The sequence below is a fragment of the Henckelia pumila genome, chromosome 4 (genome assembly GCF_033568475.1).
Source record: "Henckelia pumila isolate YLH828 chromosome 4, ASM3356847v2, whole genome shotgun sequence".
Lineage (NCBI taxonomy): Eukaryota > Viridiplantae > Streptophyta > Magnoliopsida > Lamiales > Gesneriaceae > Henckelia > Henckelia pumila.
This window is the reverse complement of record NC_133123.1, coordinates 8899746-8920117: the sequence shown is the minus strand read 5'-3', so window position 1 is coordinate 8920117 and position 20372 is coordinate 8899746. Positions and strand designations below refer to the sequence as shown.

General features: G+C 35.6%; 5 protein-coding genes across 10 annotated transcripts; 3 read left to right on the top strand and 2 right to left on the bottom strand.

The window, feature by feature from the left end:
- Nucleotides 1–481: 481 nt before the first annotated feature.
- Nucleotides 482–1963, bottom strand: LOC140860453 (uncharacterized). The gene has a single exon (XM_073263463.1). It carries the CDS (start codon nt 1961–1963, stop codon nt 482–484), a length of 1482 nt encoding a protein of 493 aa, XP_073119564.1.
- A 470-nt stretch (nt 1964–2433) lies between these two features.
- On the top strand, nt 2434–6592 carry LOC140863417 (probable disease resistance RPP8-like protein 2). Of its 3 annotated transcripts, none has more exons than XM_073266840.1 (3): nt 2434–3799; nt 4039–5788; nt 6473–6592. In XM_073266840.1, the coding sequence occupies exons 1-2, from the start codon at nt 2836–2838 to the stop codon at nt 5736–5738; spliced, it is 2664 nt and encodes an 887-aa protein (XP_073122941.1). In that variant the 5' UTR covers nt 2434–2835; the 3' UTR covers nt 5739–5788; nt 6473–6592. The 3 variants fall into 3 exon arrangements, with proteins under 3 accessions (XP_073122941.1, XP_073122942.1, XP_073122943.1); XM_073266841.1 differs by lacking the exon at nt 6473–6592 and adding an exon at nt 6126–6207; XM_073266842.1 differs by lacking the exon at nt 6473–6592 and having other exon boundaries at nt 2434–2757; nt 2846–3799; nt 4039–5745.
- Nucleotides 6593–7459: 867 nt separating this feature from the next.
- On the bottom strand, nt 7460–11801 carry LOC140863419 (peroxygenase-like). 3 transcript variants are annotated; one of them, XM_073266845.1, is made up of 7 exons: nt 11611–11801; nt 10368–10517; nt 9989–10074; nt 9546–9640; nt 9329–9454; nt 9065–9241; nt 7460–7550 (listed from the first exon to the last, which is right to left on the bottom strand). In XM_073266845.1, the coding sequence occupies exons 1-6, from the start codon at nt 11723–11725 to the stop codon at nt 9088–9090; spliced, it is 726 nt and encodes a 241-aa protein (XP_073122946.1). In that variant the 5' UTR covers nt 11726–11801; the 3' UTR covers nt 7460–7550; nt 9065–9087. The 3 variants fall into 3 exon arrangements, with proteins under 3 accessions (XP_073122946.1, XP_073122947.1, XP_073122945.1); XM_073266846.1 differs by lacking the exon at nt 7460–7550 and adding an exon at nt 8709–8758; XM_073266844.1 differs by lacking the exon at nt 7460–7550 and having other exon boundaries at nt 8765–9241.
- LOC140863418 (acid phosphatase 1-like) lies at nt 7561–8762 on the top strand. The gene is made up of 3 exons (XM_073266843.1): nt 7561–8130; nt 8229–8438; nt 8585–8762. Exons 1-3 carry the CDS (start codon nt 7745–7747, stop codon nt 8760–8762), a joined length of 774 nt encoding a protein of 257 aa, XP_073122944.1. The 5' UTR covers nt 7561–7744.
- Nucleotides 11802–16160: 4359 nt separating the features above from the next.
- LOC140863518 (uncharacterized) lies at nt 16161–19763 on the top strand. 2 transcript variants are annotated; one of them, XR_012143948.1, is made up of 2 exons: nt 16161–16305; nt 19164–19763. XR_012143948.1 is itself a non-coding variant. In XM_073266994.1 (2 exons), exons 1-2 carry the CDS (start codon nt 18572–18574, stop codon nt 19358–19360), a joined length of 684 nt encoding a protein of 227 aa, XP_073123095.1. In that variant the 5' UTR covers nt 16161–18571; the 3' UTR covers nt 19361–19763. The 2 variants fall into 2 exon arrangements, 1 of the variants encoding a protein (XP_073123095.1); XM_073266994.1 differs by having other exon boundaries at nt 16161–19058.
- The last annotated feature ends 609 nt before the right edge of the window (nt 19764–20372 follow it).

The window sequence follows — 20372 nt, the reverse complement described above, 5'->3', positions numbered from 1 at the left end:
TGCCAAGATGGTCAATAATCTGGTAGGGGCTAACATTTTGAGGTAAAACTATCTTTAATTTTGGATCCAATTGTGCCTCTGTACGATAAAATCTTCAAAGCAAGTTCATCACCCATATGAAATTCTAATAGCCACCTAATATTCGCATATCTTGTAGCCTGCAGGAAGGTGGTAGGTGTAATTTTACCCTGTTTGGTGATAAGTTTTTATGTGGATTGCGACTTCTTCAATTACTTGAGATGATATAATTCGCCTACTATTTTATATTTGGTATTTTTACCAGAAAATGATTGATCTACGTAATTTGGGTTAGGCCAGCACAAAGTGCTTTCTAACTTCTCACACAAGTTCACAAGAGATTGTGTTTGGTACAAAAGAATAAAAAAAAGAAAAAGGGAAAGTGGAACACTTGAACGATAGAAAACTGAATGTGGGATACAACTTGTAAGCATAAGAAGTCAAATGGACCGGTGACAAGAAATTACTTAGTAGTTGGAGGTTTGAAATAGGATAGTAATGCAAAGATAGTTTGAAGCAGGGTAAGGAATACGACCAAGTTAATAACACTTTTATAATGAACCCATGGGCTCGAGTAATCTGTTATTTTCCGCCTCAGTATCTGAAACTCAGTTGTCAGGTCACATGTGTTGGAACTCAGCCGGATTAGGATTCTTGGCAACTTTTCTTTATCCCTGGAACTTCCCTCGATGATACCTTTGTTATCGAGCAGTTTCACGTCTCTCGTTGACTGGATTAGGTCACTCATAACCTTGAGATATGTGCAAATGAGGTTTTGGTTTCCCAACTGCTGAGTAGTCTCATAAGTTTTCAAATTCCGGAATATGATCTCTGTATGATCGTCCACTGAAAAAACTGGCATATAAAGATTGGCCCAGAAATAATAACTTTTGAAATGAATGCTTGTAATTCCTCCATTCTCTAGTTTCTTGATGTTGATGCCTGCCTGATTCAACTCTGTGGCACTGGGAAATATTCGTTTTTGGTTGTTGGTGGCACCGGGAACAAGCCCAATTGTGCTGAGAAGATCTCTTATGCGACCCGCATCGCCTCTGGTTATAGTGTCTTCGCCAATATTAATGTCCTCTTCATTGGCTTCCAAGTCAATGTCATCATCTGCTTCATAATCAGTAGAGAGAGAGCCTGGTCGCTTCGGTCCAATCACCAGGTTTTGGAGGCCATGCAGAATATCAGAGGGATGATTATCTTCACTGCCACTGTTGTTTCTTCCTACAACTCTTTGCACAAGAGATCGCTTTTTCAGTGAAGGTGAAACCAACAGCTCATGCAAGACCTTTTTACACAAACTGGATGGGATTGGATCATATTTTTCTTTTGCTATAACTTTTTGGAAGAATTCTTGGCTCATTAGTTCCTTGAGAACCACAAGTGGAATTTGGTTGCCCACAAAGAACATGGACTCTATCCACATTTTAACATCCTTCTTCTTTTGTTCTGATCCAAAAATAGGATCATTTGAGGGGTAACCAAGATGGTCAGGACGAGTCCCGAGGATCAACAATGCCAATTGGAGGAAGAAACAACCATCTTTTATCATCATCCATCGAAAATCAGAAGCCGTGCCAGATGTTTTTCCAGAATAAGTTAGTTTCGCTTCTTTCTCTACTTTCCTTATTGCACCAGAGTAAACTTCCTTGAGCACTGTTAACTCTGTCTCTGTAGAGTTTCTTCCCACGTTTTCCCAAGCCCTTTCCTTGGTGGCTTCGACTGATTCATGGCCGGCCCCATACAAGGGACCGAAACTGAATCTAGGAATTGATTCATTCCATGGTTCTCTATGGCTGGACCTGGGTTCTTCAATTGGTTGATGGGAACTGCCAACGGGCTCTTTTCCTTTTGTTGGACACCTAAGTATCTTTCGCACAGGATCCACCCTGCCTTCAGCTAGGGGTGTGAGCTCCAAATTATCTGCTATTTTTCTCATATATGCTGCGGCCTGATACTGACATGGAAAAAAGAAGAAAAATTTCACAAAACATAAGCCATATATGAATACTTGGTTTTCTTTGGCATTAGATTCTTGATTGTGTGATTGAGAAAGAACGCCAGCAGGAGAAGAAACACACTAGTGTGAAAAGTTCACCAAGTTACTCTCCTCCAACAACGACTGTCGGCCAACCCACAAACATACACGCTGCTCATATTTAATCAAAGCCCCAACCCGTATCACCAAGGTCTCAAATTTAGGATAAAATCTCGAGTTTGTGACTCAGTTATAACACTGTGTTACCCCCAACTGGCAAAAAAAATAATAAAAAAGGGTATGTTCTTTAACCAACATATGAACAAGGAAGAATAAATAAGAACATCAGGATTGAGAAAAAGAAAAAGCAAGGGATTTGATTCGATTCCCCTTGGTATTTATCAATGCCTACTATTTTGAACACTTTAATTTATGCATAACCTGATACTCACTCAATCCATTTATTTATAGGCAATAAAAATATCCATTTTTTTTTAAAAAAAAAGAAAGAAATCTTCCCATTTTCAGTGGAACCTTTTGGAAATGAAAGAAAACAGGAGTAGAATGATTTGTTCGAGCTTGTACAAAATTATTGTGTTATTTACTTTACACACTTTACATTTTCGTTTTTCGTTGCTGTTTGTTTTCATCTAATTTAGACATCTCGTGGAGCATTTCAAATGTTCTTCCATTCAAACAGTATTAATTCCTTCCCCAGTTCTTGATCAAAGTCTGCTACACCTCCGTTAAATACGGTAACAATTTTAGAATCCCAACAACGCTTAAGGCATGCAACTGACTGATCATCAGCTATTTATGCAACTGAGTCGCGGATGACTGCAGCCTCGGTGTTATCGGCCGCTAATGCGAGGCTAGAGTATTTGCTGCTGTCGGATGGAGCACCAGCGAGATGCCATGGAGACTTGAGGGCCGGAGTTATGCAGCTCCATTCAGAGCTTGAGGACTTGGAACGTCAGCTCATGGATATAGCAACATCATATTTAAGTAAAGATGCCATACGCTTAGCTTATGACATTGAAGACACCATAGATTCCAATGCGCAGGCGAAATCTTGCGGGTGCCTTTCGAGGTTGTACTCAGAGAGGAGCCTTCAGGCGGATCTTGAGATCTTTCGTGGGAAGATCAAAGAGCTCGGACGTCTCATAGGCGAAAACAACGATGACACAGCAGGAGGAATCAGCTTGAGCAGTGGTGGTGGTATAACTTTTGATGCCGCAACAAGAAGAAGCTTATCAGCCGGATCTGAAGTCATCGTGGCGATGGAGTACGAACGTAATGTATTGTTTCATCATTTGCTATCCCCAGGTTATTCAGTGATTGCGATACATGGCGCAGGTGGCTCGGGGAAGACCACCCTGGCACGATGGGCATACAATCATGATTTTGTGAAGGAGCATTTCCATTTGCGTGTTTGGGTTAATGTAGGCAAGGATCTTCGGCCAAGGGAAATTCTGGAGCAAATGTTGTTCAGTGTCGGTGTCAGTCAAGAGTGGCAGAGTATTCCAAAGATGGAAACAACGGAGTTGATGGAGAAGCTGTATAAAGTCCTGAAGGGGAGAATATGCTTAGTTGTTCTGGATGATGTATGGTCCTTAGATGCCTGGAGCACCATAAACCCTGTCCTACCACAGGATGATAACGGGAGCAGAGTAATCATCACAACGCGGTCGGAAGATTCGGTTCCGCCTTCCTCCTACGTTCACCGAAAAAATTACTTGTCCCGATATGAAAGCTGGATGCTCATGGCACTTATACTACAACTACCGGATGGACATGGTCCGTACTTCTTTCTTATTTTCTAGCATCTTGTCACAGTTCAAAGGGTTCAAAATTGTTAGATTTTCACTTCTTAACTTCGTGGATAAGTTCTAGTAACATTTTCTATTGTTCAAATCCAAGATGTGAACTTATTTCTCAAGACAATGACAATTTTTAATTTCTTGAAAAAGTTGATTGTCATAGAATTTAAAGTAAACTCTCTCCTCAATTTCTCCTTCTGTTTTTATTTTTGAAAGGAGTGGAGGCCGCAGAGGTCAGGAAGATCGGGAAGCAAATTGTTGATCACTGTGGTGGCATCCCTTTATCCGTAATCGTCGCAAGCAATCTCCTGAAGGGAAAGAAGTTGGATGACTGGAAAGTAGTGCTTCAGTATCTGGATCAACGTCGAAATCCAGATGGTGGAATTGGAAATATTCTGGGTTTAAGCTATGATACGTTACCAACTCCTTTGAAGCCGTGCTTTATTTATTTGGGGCATTACCCAAGCAACCACGATATATTGGTGGACAGACTGTACCTACTCTGGATGGCCGAAGGGCTTATATCAACAAAAGGTGCGCCCAACTTATCAAAATTCGATGTAACTGAAAATTATTTAAAGGAACTGGTTGACAGACGCATGGTGATGGTTCAAGATGAGGAAGAATGGTCCACCCAAAGGCCTAAATCATGCCGAATTCATGACCTGTTACGCGATCTCTGCATGAAGAAGGGAAAGGAGGAAGAGTTTTTTAGGGTGGTTGGTTCAGTCCGCGTGAAGGGGACAAGCTTTACTTCACGTCGACTGGCCATATATTTGAACACGCAGGAGAATAAAGATAGAGTTTCTTTGGAAATACCTGAAGCCAAGACCGTCCGCTCCCTTCTTTTGTTCAAGACACAAAAGAATTCTAAGTGGGAAATTGTTGATCTTAAGGAGTTCAGATATTTGAGGGTGTTGGACTTTGACAGAATCAATTTTCGTGTTCAAAAGCTTCCAAAAAATATGGATAAACTTGTTTACCTGAGGTACCTAAGTTTCCGAGGGTGTTATATCACGGAATTCCCATCATCTTTCAGCAACTTTCCATTTTTGGAAACATTGGATTTATGGGTAATAGAAACTTGTAGAATGACTATACCGAATGTCTTGAGGAAGCTTACGAGTTTGAGGCATCTCTATCTCCCTGTTTTGTTTCAAATTGGTAAAAGTACGAAAGATGATAAACTGAGGCTGGATGGCTTGACGAGGCTAGAAATACTTGAAAATTTCGATGCGAGCTTATGTGATGTAGATGACCTATGGCAGCTACAAAAAATTCATGTCTTTTCAGGGGTAGTAGATGGAAATAACGAGGACTTGGAGAAGATCATCAACTTTTTGAATGAGAATGTGAGAAGCTCGCGTCAAACATCACTGCTGGTAAAAAGATTTGATTGTTACTCGGAGAGAAGATTCTCAATCTTGAAAATTTTGCTACACTGTCATGCTCTTCATTCTTTGGAGATAGAGGGGTTCCTGGGAGAGTTGCAACGACTTGAAGGGATCGGTTCGACTTCAAACTTCACTAAGATGGTATTTAGTGGATCTGAATTTGGCCAAGACCCCATGCAAATACTAGGGAAGCTCCCAAATTTAAGGAGCCTCGTCCTGTGCAATGATGCATTTGCGGGAAAGACAATGGAATGTTCTGAAGCAGACTTCCCTGCACTCACAAGTCTCAAACTGGCGATGCTGCAGTCATTACAGACATGGGAGGTGAAATTAGAAGCCATGCCAAATCTTACTTTTTTGACTATCGAGCAGTGCGGGGAATTACAAACGCTTCCCGTTGAATTGATGAAAAAATGGACCCTCAAGGAAATAAAGATTGGGTCGATGCCACAAAAATTTCAAGAAAATGTTCGTCAGATGGACATATATAATTTCGCCAGAATCACCCCATATGATTGTTGACTGCTGCTTTGCGTGGATACTTGCTTGGAGTAGCTTTGGCAACAACTCAGGTATTCTTTTTGTCGAAAGTTGCCATACAAATACAATAGCATATCACAAAAACTGCCATGACAGGACATTGTCGCGTAAAGCTTGGAACTTTGCGTTGCAAACACCATTCCAGCAAACCATAGTCCACTCCCAGCTATCGAATGAAAGCGCTAGATTTCCTCTGCTGAGTTAGCTTACCGAGCCACATAGGATTTTAGATTAATCCGAACGATAGAAAGTGAACTCTTTCTACAAGAACAAAAACTTAGTAGCTGGGGCAAAATTTCTTTTGAATTTTGTAAAATTTAGATTTTTCTTTGATGAAGTCTCTGAAATTCACGATTTCCTTAAACACAGATTCACCACATTACAAGGGTGCTTTAAACATCAACGGGAGTCCGTTTCCTAGGATACAAGCCGGTTTAAAGTCCGTAGTGATTAAGCACAAACATAGCAATAATTGGAAGATGAAGGAAATTGATGAAGAAACATAAAATAGTGAGGGTGCTGATAACTAAGTTTGGTCTTGTGCAACTCATCAAATACATCAACCTTCCAATCATCGTTCAGTTATTTTACAAAATATATGTTTTGAATATTTTTCCTTCAAGATTAGATACGTAATCTGTTCACGTCGATGAAAAATGTCTATTATATAATTGATGAATTTTCACTCCTTTGATTTATACTCATTCGTTGTCCAGAGGATGATAAAATTGAAGATGAAAACCGGTTTCGAGGTTGGTGAATTGCTTATTGTATGAAATTGTGTAATCATTGTGTTCACGTTGAACAATAAGGAGGCAAACTTGAGCAAATGTATGTTATGTGAACTTGTATATGTTTCAAAAAAAAAAAAAAAAAAAAACTTATATGTGCTTCCATTTTTTATCATGATATTTGTTGGTTTACAATTTAGTTATCTAATTTGTTGAGTTTAGTCATTTTTCATCGGGTGATGGAAAATAATGATACGTCACCAAAAACTGCTTGGTAGATCCAGATATGATTACTGTTGGAGATCAAATTGTCGGGGATTGATAGTCGCGTCACCAAAAACTGCACCCGGGCTGGTCCGAATTTTATTTTTTTAAATTTTGTATATAAAAATTTTGAATAATTTTGGTTTAATTTGGTGTTAGTCCGGGTAGCTTAATTTAAAATATTAAAGGATACGAGAGCTTAGAATTTTAGCGTTGGGTAAACTAAAATTTCTGGCTTCGCCATTGGGTTACAAAGAAATTATTCTTCACAAGAACCAAGAATGTAATAAGAACAATAATTTAATGCATGAATCTTAATACTATATGCTCATCTGCTGGCAATTGTTTCTGTCCATTTAGCTGTGTGTTGACAATTTGCTGGCATTATTCATTATGGATTGCCACTTTTACTTATTTAAAAAATATTGCTACAGCAACACCAAGGGCAAACCTAGAACTCCTCCATGCACATAAGTCCAAGAAAATATGAAGATTGTAGAATGTTTAGCTTTTAACTGCGTGTGATTGAGTAATCATTAATCTGGGTAGATTTTAGATGAGAAAATTTCATGCCCACAATTCACAAGTATTATGGCAAAATGTTATATCTACATACATAATTACACTATTTTAATGAAGAAATATTTCCATTGATAGTGTTGGAGATAATTTTGTAGTTTCAAATATAATATTATATGACCATGTAATGATTATTCGAAGTATACGTCACATGATGGAGCCAATCAGGACATTTATTCACAATAGTTTGTGCCCATAACCATTGAAAATTAGCCAACACCTGTTAGAAAAGAGAAAAAGATATCAGTATATATGTAATGCCAGCTTTCATCCCATGTTCTAATTAAAAATATATATGTATATGCGTTAATTGGAGCGACAACTAGTTCCCATTCCGTGTAAGCCTCTCACGAATGATTCAGATATAAATGCACTCAAATCCAACATACACAGTATCCCTTTCTTCTCCAAAGGATGGCGAGAAATCTTGTTTTTCACTTGGCCATCTGCTGTTTACTCCTTGGCTGTTCATCTGCTGCTGATTGGAACATCTTGAATCGGAAGAAAACAAAACAGGGGCTCCAGATCACATTGAGAAACTACTGTGAGAGCTGGAGGATGAATGTAGAGCTGCATAATATCAAGGATTTCGAAGTTGTGCCCGAAGAATGTGTCCAGTACATTGGGAAGTACATGACATCCACTCAATACAAGGTCGACTCCGAGGGAACGATCGACGAATGCACGGTGTATATTAGCACCAGCTGCAGCTTGAAGAAAGATGGGAAGGATGCTTGGATCTTTGACATTGATGACACCCTTCTTTCCACCGTGCCTTATTACAAGAAGAACGGGTTCGGGTAAATCCTTAACCGTTCTAAGCTAATATCGTGTTCATTTCTTGATCTTGATCATGCGATTTTGTATATACCCAAGTTATGGTGTTGATTATGTATAGGGGAGACAAGTTGAACTTGACATCTATTCAAGAGTGGAAGAATCAGGGAAAAGCTCCAGTACTAGACTACTCTTTGAGACTATTCAACGATCTTAAAGGGCTTGGGGTCAAGATCTTTCTGGTTTCTTCAAGAAGTGAATGCCTAAGATCAGCTACGATTGACAATCTTGTTAATGTTGGGTATCATGGATGGACTAATCTCATGCTAAGGTTTGGAAAACGACATTCGCGATCTTTACTTGCCAGAAAAGAACGACGATATCCCCAGAAAGTATGGCTTTTAGGCCATGTTTCAAGGGATCCTTTACCCCAATCTTTGATCTTTTAAGCTGAAAATCATGCTGTTGTTAATGCAGGGATTCAGATGATGAGGGAAAGAACGTCCAACAATTCAAGGCTGATGCGAGGAAGCAATTGATTAACAAGGGATACCGTATTTGGGGCATCTTGGGCGATCAGTGGAGCAGCATTGAAGGGCTTCCAAGTGCAAAAAGGACTTTCAAACTTCCAAATCCTCTCTACTATGTTTCCTGATTCAAATTTCGCGTCGATTATATCCTGTACGCCATGAAGCTACATTTCCTCTGAATCTCCATCTTTTGTATCTACTCTATCGATTCCTGATTCTTTTCTATTGTTTTTAACTTTGGACTCAGTGCATCAGTGAGTTTGAAATACTAAACATCCAAAAAGCACTTTACAAGGCAGCTTCAATGAATAATATCAAGAACATAAACTGAACTTCATGGATTATTAAACAAGTTCCACATTGCTTCACCCAGTTCACATAATTTTGGATACTTAAACTACATGCATGTTATACGTAAATTATTTACCGGTACAAACGAGCTAAACCGTTTTATTTCATCTTCTCCTCGGCGCCCCTCTGCATCTTAGCACAGTACTCGAATAAACTACCATCAAAACAGCGTCTGATTGCCTCTTTCGACAAAAGACCATCCTGGTCCCTAGCTAGAATGTACAGAATGGTCCACTCCATTTTGCTCGCGGCCCTGCAGATCAAAATCCATCGTTCTATTAATTAAACTACAAATTATACACAGAGTGGCATAAGCTCGGTATAAGATTCTTGTTTTTACCATCCGAAGGGGTCGAATGCTAGTCTGTTGCATTCAGTCATGCGCCAAATCTCTCCAAACGTAAGCTTGTCCGGAAACGTTTGAGCGTGCTTGCTAAACATGTTCTCAAAATTCACTGGGGAGTATCTGCAAATTTTTTGAAAAACAGTGTCCTCATATCATAAAAATTTGACACACATTTGACTGATAATACATACGACCATGTCAAGCTGCAAACCTTCCTTCGGTGTCATATGTTCCTGAATCACTCCCATGCTTGGCCTTGTGTATGTTAAATATGTATATTGGGAACAGAGGATTCGGGAACCAACCCTATTGCAAAATATTCCAATCGATCAAATTCAAAACATGCTCAGAATAATTCCAATCTTGGTAGCAATGTATGAACTTTGTGTTTGTGACTCAAAACTTGACACATCTCCAGACCAACCCCTCCTTCCCAACATCGAACTCAAACCGAATTCTCAATGCCATGAACTAGTAGTAGTAAGTACAAAAGTTAACATTCCTGCCTAAAGTGAACGTGCTTCGTGCTTTGATATAAATTGTACATACATAATTACTACAGGTTTCCACAACCACATGAAAGGTAGATCTAAACACACTCGTTATCGGTGACATCGAATGAGCAAAGATATTGATACAGATGCAATAACTTACAGGAAGTGTTGGATAACTCAACCCCATGTTAATGACAATAGCCATTATAATTGATGCAAACATGTTGAACCCCATTTGCCGAAGTCCTGCAGATAGTAGACGACAACTATTACGTAGAAAAAAAAAATGATAACCTAAATCGTAGATTGTTCCATATAAAGGTTTTAGACTAGTTTCAAAATCTCGTTGATGCACTTCCGTGCACGACATTCATATTTCCCAGTACAAACAAATGTCATTTAATTTCGACACGAACCGTAATTAACATCTTAATACAAGATAAACGAAATGACACAAAAGAACTTCAGCGTAAAAGCCAGTATTATGTTCTAATTTAAAAATTAAAGAAGTAACAAAGATCGAAACGGCTTGTAAATACCAGCATATGTCTCCCAGGGATATATTATTCCATTATTGTCTTGGTCAAAGAAGGCACAATGTTGCTGCAATACACTCAAATCATTATGAACATGGCCAGGTGTTCCATTGGGGTGGTCCATATCAGGAGCAACCAAACCTCTTGCCATATCTGAAATTTGATTAATTAAGAATCGAAAACCGAATGCATCTCTTCCATGGAGATAAACCAAGATTACAATCTCAGCTTCATTATGCAAAAGAGAAAACGTTCGACGAAATGTGGACTCTCATACATCATTGTAACCCAACATTAACATTTTCCTTTCAATATCCAAGCATGAATTAATACTAAAAAAACAGCCATTTATCATTTCTAGCTCTCTAGAGAGGATATCATGAATTTAAGCTTTGCACATTCAGCAATTTCAAGATGTCTAAAACAATATTCAGTACTACCAGAAGAAAATATACAACACATTTGGAAACTTGGCATGCAACTAGCTAGTCAAATTTAAGATATGCATAACGATGCCGAAAACTCTTGTGGTACTATACCGAAACAAAACCTTATAACTAACTAGCTAAACATCTCACTTCTCTAATTTTGAATATCTGCAATACGAACATATCCGGCCAAGTCGACTTTTTACGCCACCAATGTGTGTCGAAAATTACTGATTTATACACTTTGATGTTTTCAATATTCGAGAAAGAACAGTATGCAAACTTAATGTCATAGTTTCCAGAAAAAAGTGAACATACTACATACATCCTACAGAAATGCATGGGGGACTCACATATGGAATTAATTATGTACAATGTAACCAAACAAAGCATTGAAAAAGAATCAAAGAGAATACTCAACTGTACCACGTCAGATCATCATATCACGTTCTTGCAGCTTATATCGCAGGTGAAATTTCTTGACAAATTGCAAAAAGTTGAAATTTTTATTAAATGTCAAGCAAGTTTGCCTCACATGCACTTGTTAAATAAATGATGCACTTCAATAGATTGGCATGCGTCATAGACTTTTATGTATGAGGCCATTTTTCCCGAAGATAAAAGTCGCTCTAAATTTCTAATCCCGGCCATGGTATGTTACTTTATATATGTTGATCAAAATTAAATTAGATATTGGTAAAAAAATCCTAATTCTGACATCCAAAACAAGTAATTAAAGAATTGAAAAACAATAAGTACTACTCCACGCATCGTAATCCGCAACCTGCAAAAACACTTTCAATTCAAGAAAATCTTACAAGGCTTCGGAATGGAAGCTTCCAAGTCGCTCCGCACCGGCCGCTCGAAAGTCACCGGCGCAAGCGGCGCCTCCGACGACAATGCAGGATTTCTCTCCGCTCCAGCAGCTGCCATATATATTCTGTCTAGCCACAAAATCAGTCACGAAAGATATATATATTAATTCCTCCAAGAAAATCTTATCGAACGAGCCCTTTTGCAAATTAAATAAATTAGAACAAGAAAATGCATGCAATATATATATATAGGAGAAAGGTGGGGCGGAGAAATGGTTGCGTGGAAGGCATGCAAAGCATCGGGCTCACAAAGTGACGGGTCGCATGACTTCTCGGGGCTTTTGTGGTGACACGTACACCCCTTCCATTTCATGGGTCCCTTTCAGTCGCTTTACTTCTCCAGCTACCAAAATGCCTGCGGACGATAAAAAGCCACAGCAAACAAAATTACAAGTCCAATCTTTTTATCTTCCAGAAACGTGTAAAATTTTTGGATAAATAGACGAAATTTCAAGGATAAGATAGATATATGTAGATTTTTTTTTATTGATTTTTTTTTCTTATAAAAATTAAATATTATTTTTTTGATAATAAAGATTAAATATTTCTACGTAAACAAACTGTCAACACTGGAATATCTATTACTACTACTATTGAAAAATGCACATGCACGTTTCGCATGTGTTAAAGATAAAGGTTTTTTTTTATGTAAAAGGTGAATTGAGCGTCAGGTTTTTAGTGGGGTTGTGGGTAGGAAATGTAATTATGGATAACAAAAAAAATGTAGAAGCTAAGGGGCAAAAGTGGGTAGATGAGATCCTAGCATATGGATAATACACAAACCATGCATCCAATGGTTTCTATTTTTACACATAAACGTAATTAATAAACGTAATTAATTATATATTGTTGACATGTCAAATCATGAGACATTAGATCTATCATTGGGGTAATACCCATATGCTATGTTGAAATTTATCGACAAAAATGGAAACGAAAAATGGTGTCCACACATAAGCGGTTTTTCTAGGTGTCTCAACTATTATAATATAGTAGAGATTATGTAAGATACGTTTAGTTGGTTTTTTGGTATGCCGACAAAAATATAAAATAAATATTAAAAAAAAACACACACCATAAACTGTTTCCCTCTACTATCTCATTTTTTTTCTTTTTTTCATTTAATTATTTCTCCCATTTTGCCTCTCAATTTTTGTATTTAATATATAGTACAATCATTTTATTTGATAATTTTAATTGAAATATAAACAACGGATTGTTTAGCAAGCAATGTGTGCAACAAGACACTAGAATATATATATATATATATATATATATATATATATATATATATATATATGAGTTATTTTATGGTGTCCAACACCTATGCCCAACTTCGTGCCCACCATGTACAATAGTTGAGTTGGCTAGAACAATTGGTGAGTTGACTTAATTATACATGGTGGGCACGGAGTTGGGCATAGTTGTTGGGCACCATAAAAAAACTATATATATATATATATATATATATATACAATACTATAATTTTGATCACTTGCACTCTAGGGTGCAGGTGATCATTACTGATCAATACTATATATAAAGTAAGAGCATCTTAGTGCTCTCTTGGTATGCTCATTTTTTTTTTCAAAAAAAAAATCTCCACAAAATTATCAAATTGCAAAAAAAAATTTAAAATAAAATATTTGAAGAAAATAAATTTATATTATATACACACAAAACATAATATTTATATATAACATTACACACGTAATGCGTGTGCGATGAGGCTAGTATATATATATATATAGAGAAATTTGCAGCTGCCCAACCAATGATGCTCAACTCGTCCCAACTAAAACCCGGTACCGTGTTTTAGTTATGCGAAAAATAAAAAAAAATAACTAAAACCCAATCGGGGACGAAGTAAGGAAAATTGGTTGGGCAGCTTAAAAGTTCTCTATATATATATATATTTAAGGTGATTTTGTATGAGAAAAAAAATTGACTGTTACTATGTTGAAGGATTTGTGGATCGTTTCAAGAAAAAAATTAGAAAGTATTTGCTAAAAAATAAAAAAATAAAAGTGTAAGAAAAGAGAGAAACAAATTAAAATTCATGTGATTGTTTCAGAGTAAACCTATTCAAAATAAAATATAGACAGGCGTTTAGCATGATTAAAAAGAATTATTTGGATTTATGTTTCACATTTGACTTGTAATTTAAGTTATGATTTTTGGGATTTAAGTTTGACATTTGACGAAACTTCCCATGTGAAACCTTGGATTTTTAAGGACTACAAGATATAAAATTTTTGAGGACTACAAGATATAAAATCTCAATTTTTCATTTTTTTTCTTTATAATCTTGATTATCTTGAAGCTGTACTGAGAAAAATTAATATCAAGAATATTGGATTTGTAAAATTTGCATATCTAGCTTTCAAAGTTTGAAAAATAATTTTATCTTCAATATTTGACTCCTTTTTGGTTGCAAAGTTTGAATATAATTTTATCTTTAATATTTGACTCCTTCTTGGTTGCAGATAACTTTTCTAATTATCTTGTATTTTACCTAGATATGCAAACATTACAAATAATGACTTAATCTCAATTATTTTTGTCAACAAACGAACAAGTGTAAGAATGCTCTAACAAAAACCTCACGTTCCTATGTTAGTTTCATGATTTGGAGTGAAGCTGCAAGTAGTTTTTTTTTTCTCTTTTGTTTATTAATAAATTTTCGATTGCTGAGTTTTTTTAAAAAAGAATCTTATATTAATAATCACATATTATAAATAATAGAAAAAACTGCAATTTTAGTTATATATTTGTCACTTTGCGATTTCAGTCATCTATGTTTTCGTATTTCAGTTTTTGTCCCGTATGTTCCGATTTTTGGCAATTTTAGTCATTTTTTTTCGAAAATGCTTACGTGACACTATACACGTCAGCTCCACATCAGCAAGATATCATCGCCACATCGAAAAAATGACTAAAATTACCAAAAAAACAAAGATAACAGACTAAAACTGAAATTTGAAAACATAAAACCCTGAAATCGCAAAGTGACAAATATACATGAAAAAAAAAACAGTTTTCCCTAAATAATAATACTCTCGAACAATAATATTTGGTTTTACAAAACGGAATTTTTTTTTAATTCTACTTAAATCAACAAATTTCAATAAACTCGTATGAATACTTTTATATATATATATTTTAAAAAAACAATGGAAATATTTGTCATATGGGAGTGAAGCGGTGCTTCTCCTTATTACCTAATTATTTTGCAAAATTGCAATTATGAGTTAATAAAGAATTAATATTTATTGGTTTGCCCTAATATATAAGTATAACCTCTCTAGTACTTGTAGGTATCCACAATTTGATTGCGCAAATTGTAGAGGTTAAATTTTAATATGTCCTTAGCCCTCTAGCTAGTATATACTAATGAACAATTACTTAAATTTAAATAATATAATACATATTAAAAAGCCTATGAATTGGGTTAAAGTTTTCTGTCGAGCTACTGCTGCCCACAACGTTGTCAATGTCTATGCGTGTATAAAAATTATTGATAAATTAAAAGGCACGTAGATGAAAAATTGAATAAAAGAAGTAATTCAATTTCACTTTGTATAAACAATAGAGTAAATAATTGAATGCAATTAAAAATAATTTTTTTTGATCTATCTATATTTTAAAAAGGTTAGTATTATCTGTACTCCAAATATTATTGATGACACTCTATTTTGAATTTTTATATTACACGTGGAAAAATTTACATTTAATTTTGTCAAACGAAGAATAATATTCAAAATATTACTTATTTAATTTTTCGTATATTTAATATGAAAAAAATTAGTATTTATTTATTTTTGTAATGTCCTGTATATTATTGTCGTTGAGGTGAATACTTATACAATAAGAAATTTTAAAATTTTCTAAGCAATACATTCTCAATTCATAATATATATATTCGAATCACTGAATTTTTATTTCTGCATAAATCCTTTTAAATTAGTGATGTTATTTTAATTATTTATTTTCAATTTTCATTTGATTTTTATACGAAATTTTTATTTTAATTATGCATATAACATCCCTAATCAAACTATTTTAGGTACTACAAACAAAAATGTTTAAAGATTTAACAAATCATCTTATTTTTAAAATAAGATAAAAATTTTATTTTTAAGTATCACGCAATAATTCATTTGTTGCCAGGGTGAAATTTTAATTTATTATGTAGAATAAGTTACGAAATTAAATGATTAGTTAATATTATAATGTATAATATTAAAGTTGTACAATTTATTTTAAATCTGTGCTAATCATCTGTTTAAAATATACATTTTTTTTATTTTTATACATAAAATTGAAAATAAATGTAATAATATATATATATATATATATATATATACACTAAAAATGAAAATAAATAGTGGTCTAAAAATATTTTTAAATATTTTGTCTATTTTTAATGTTAAAAGTTAATATTTAACCATTTGTGGAGTAAATAAGCAACCCCGGCCCATTTATAATTTTTGAAGGCCCGTGGATGCTCTTCCCGGCTACTTTGTGGGCCGAGGTCGGAGATCTCATTGCAAATTTGCCGGCGGAGACGGATGCGGCGGCCGCGAAGCAACAACGCAAAGCTTTGAAAAAGTAGACGTCGGCGAGAGATGTGAGGAGGTTCTCTTTCAAATTACGAATTATCATTTGTGAACATTCTGTTTACTGTTGATTATGGAGCTCTTTTTATTCCTGACATTATCAATGGATTTCTTTGTTTCCAAATGTCCCCGATGTGTTATAGTTTTTGTCTGCATTGTTTTACCTGCTATATTATTTTCAATTTCATATTCTGCAATTGCCATAGACTCATTTATTTATTACTCTATACCTTAGTAACTGGTGTTGTGTGTTGTTGGGGGATTCAAGAGCGGAGCGCGTCAAAGCTGCTCTTTCTAGGGAATTTGGTGAAAATGTTGTTGCTGTCATCAGATTTCCTAAGGAGTAGCTTCATTAGCTGAAGCTCATCTTTCCATTTCCCACAAGATTATTAATTGTGGATCCCGATTGTGTTCCTTAACCATATCGAATGTAATCTTAGGATCAAATAATGGAAAGATGAGTTTCATTGTTACTACATGTAGTGGATGGTTTTGTGCTTAGTTACATGGATTGTGCATAGATTGAGTTAGAGCCTTAGAGGTGTAAAATGATTCAGCTCCCTTGCAAAATCAGAATGGCATGGTCAATTAGTGTGGTTGGGCTCAATCTAAACATGCTACGTGTGCTCAATCAGATTGTACGGCAAGATTCAAAAGTCGGCAGTTGTTAATCATTATTGGATAGAAGTGCAAAGAAAAGGTGCTTAGTCATATCTTATGTTGGAAGAAGTGAATGCCTGAAAGATATTTGTAATGTTGTGTTTATGATGTAAATGTGTTGGTATATATGATAATTAGAAGAAGAATAGCATCTTATTTCTGTTGACAGTTGATATACATATATATCTGGGGGGTCAAAACCGACAGGTGAGGTCTTGCAAAGGTTTTAGACTTGTCTTTATAAATGGTTTTTATACTTCTGATCTCTGGTTACTCTGAAAAATTATTCCAAATATAGAACTTGGCGTAATGTTAGAGAACTTTAATGATTTCTACTTTGTAAGGCGCACTTGATGATGTCCACGGCTCCACGCACAACATGAAAAATAATATTCAAGTAAAGAAGTTAAAAGACAATTTTTTAATGCTTTGGCTCTGACTTGTCTGTAGCACCTTAGCAGTTAACCTTAACTTAGGTATTTCTGGAATAGCCTTAACTTAGAGTGTATTTGGATAGATGAGCTATTTCAAAAGAAAAAAATTTGTGGTTTAGAAAACATTTGGTTAGACAGCTGTTTCAAAAAAAATTTGTATGTCTTTGTTTGGAAAATGTGATGTTTGGTAGGGCTCTTGATTTTTAAAAAGGCGTAAAGAAGCCATAGTCCTTAAAATGTGGCATTCAGAGCTTCAATTCAATTCCTGTTTAAAAAACAAAAAATGTTCATTTTCACTATTATAGAAAAAATACTTCAAAAAACCTTGCTTTATAAAATGTTTTCTAATTCAAGTTCTTTTGTGTCCAAACTCGTGTTTACAAGAAGTAATGTCCTTTTCGTATCCAACTATAACTGGGGCCCATTCATCAAGACTCAAATCTATATTAGATGAATACTGAACATTTAAATAAATTTCGCTTACCACAACTAACAACATGGATGGTTTTCCGTTAATAAAATGAGATGATTGTCATTTAGGAATTTACTTAAGCGTGAACGTTTGATATCATATCAACAAAATTAAGAACTAAAGCAATTTGCTATTAATGTCTGATGATTTTGGTGCAAAGCAATTTTATCATAGAAATCTGAAAATTTTTATGTTTTTCCGAAGGTTGGAAATTTTTTAAAATCTTTATGATAATTTGGAGAATATACGATTTACTTTTATGGTACATTTTTTAAGGATTTGAATGTTATGTTTTAGAACGATCCTTTGTCGTGATTCTGGTAAGGAAAATGAAAATCGCAATAAATTGTAATCTATCTGTGTGGTATCAATAATCAAGTTTCATGTTTGACTGGATTTCGTGAAATAAATTACTTGTATCATTCGTTGTCATGATCCTCTCTGGGCGTGTATAAATTTCCGCTTCATTTCGTAGTCGCCTCACACTTTGGCATATCCTTGTCTTATTTTCTTGCTTGTGCACTCTATGGTTAATGTGCACAATTTTTTGTCTCCATTTGAATCTTACTTGATTTTATTTAATTTCGTTATCACAAAGTCGTCCTCTTCTTTTCTCACTTTTCTTTGACTTTTCAAGTTCTCTATCCTTGTGATTTTGAGTTTATCTTGTCTTGATAGCAAGAAAGAAAAAAGAAAAAAAAAAAACAAAAACAAAGGAAATGCCAAATCAGGAAACACTAATCGCATGTCGTGCATGTGACCAAGTTTTCTGTGACAACAATAGCCTATTTGACCATTATATGAGGCTACATGTTGGAAGCTTTGAGTCTTCGGTGAATGGTAGAAACTTCTTTTCAGGTGCTTCACACATTACTTGCTTCACGTCGTTGCCATTTACTGATGTTAATTCTAGTGCTGATCGCAACTTTGGACCAAATTCTTTACAAAGAGTTACACCACCGGCAGACCTTTCAGTAGGTAGCAACTATGTGGGGCCAACGCCTTTGAGAAATTTTTTGCAGCTGAGAGGTCCTGCCCCAACACCAAGGTCTCAGTCATTGCCATTTTCATCAAATTTCCGTCCACCCATAAACACCAGCATGTTACCTTCATGCCCTAAGCAATCTTCTAACTCCAGTTTTAGATTTGCATCTCAGCCTACTGGACAACCAAGTTTCCATTTTCCTAGAAGCCATATAACTCGGGGTATCTCTAATTCACAGTTTAACGCATCTTCTTCAAAACCTACCAGACAATTAAACTTTCATTCACCAATAGATGTTGGTACATTAACTGAAGAATCTGTGCCAGGTGGTACCAGTAGTCTTCCTCGCACGACGAAGATATCTCTCTTAAAATCAACGGGGCAAAGCGAGTTCCAGAATCTTGTCGCTGACTATACAAAGCCCTATATAATGCAGCTGGAGCATCCCATTGAAGAGACGACTGTGGTGGATCCAAATGACAATTTTATGCCAGATGAAATAGACCTCACACTGAAGCTTTGATACCTCTGCTTGTTATATTTCCAAGAAGGAACGTGATTGATTAGTTTCATTAGGGATCAAATTTCACATTTTGTTTGGAACATCGTAAAATTCAGATCCACATTTTAGTTTCTTATGAATGAGTAGACTTGTGGTAGGATATGATTTTCACAATAGACTTCTGGACATATATACTGAAGTCATTATTTCAATACGTGAAGATTCCTCCATCCTAACCCCAGGAAGCACACATATTTTCTTTTTTTGGTCAATCATCGTTTGTGCAATTTGTGTCTCGTGGCTTAATTTATTCCCTTCGGTGCACATCATTCTCAGTTATCGGAATCTGCATTGATTATAATTTATATTTTCACTGGAGTTGAATGGAAAAAGGTTTAATGTCGAAATATATTTGTTAGAAAGATCTTGCAACAGATCCTGGCATCATCCCTGAGCATGATATAACCGTTGATGTGAAAATTTAGATTTTTCACTGGAGTTAAATATGACAAGTACATCTGTGTTGGAGCATATTTGTTGGGACTTGCGAAGCAACAGACTGTTGCTTTGATTTGTATAACTATTACTTCTTATATGATATATGGGTTATAGTCTACGAGTTACATAAAGAGCACTCGAAAGAACTGAAGAATTAAAGCTTGAAAGTAAATTTTGTGAAAGTTTAATACAGAAATCCACATGTAACTTGGTTTTCTGAGGCCTCTTCGGGTGCACATCAAGTATGTCAGTTCTTTGAGCCTCACACAGCTTGTGTGTCATGGGCTACGGTAGTTCAGAGACCTTACATACTACCAAAGCATGCTGTTATACAATTTTTGGAAGCTCAATCTACAGGGGAATCAATTATCTTTTGTTCTCAACAAAGCATGCGTTTGATATAGGTGTGGAAAGTTGGGATAATGTTTTCTTTCTTGTCCCTTCAGTCGCTTGATTTGGAAGAGAGTTCGAGAATGGATTGATATTCGTTTTGCCATGATTACCACGAGGAGTCCATTGAAGCGCTTCAAGAAAG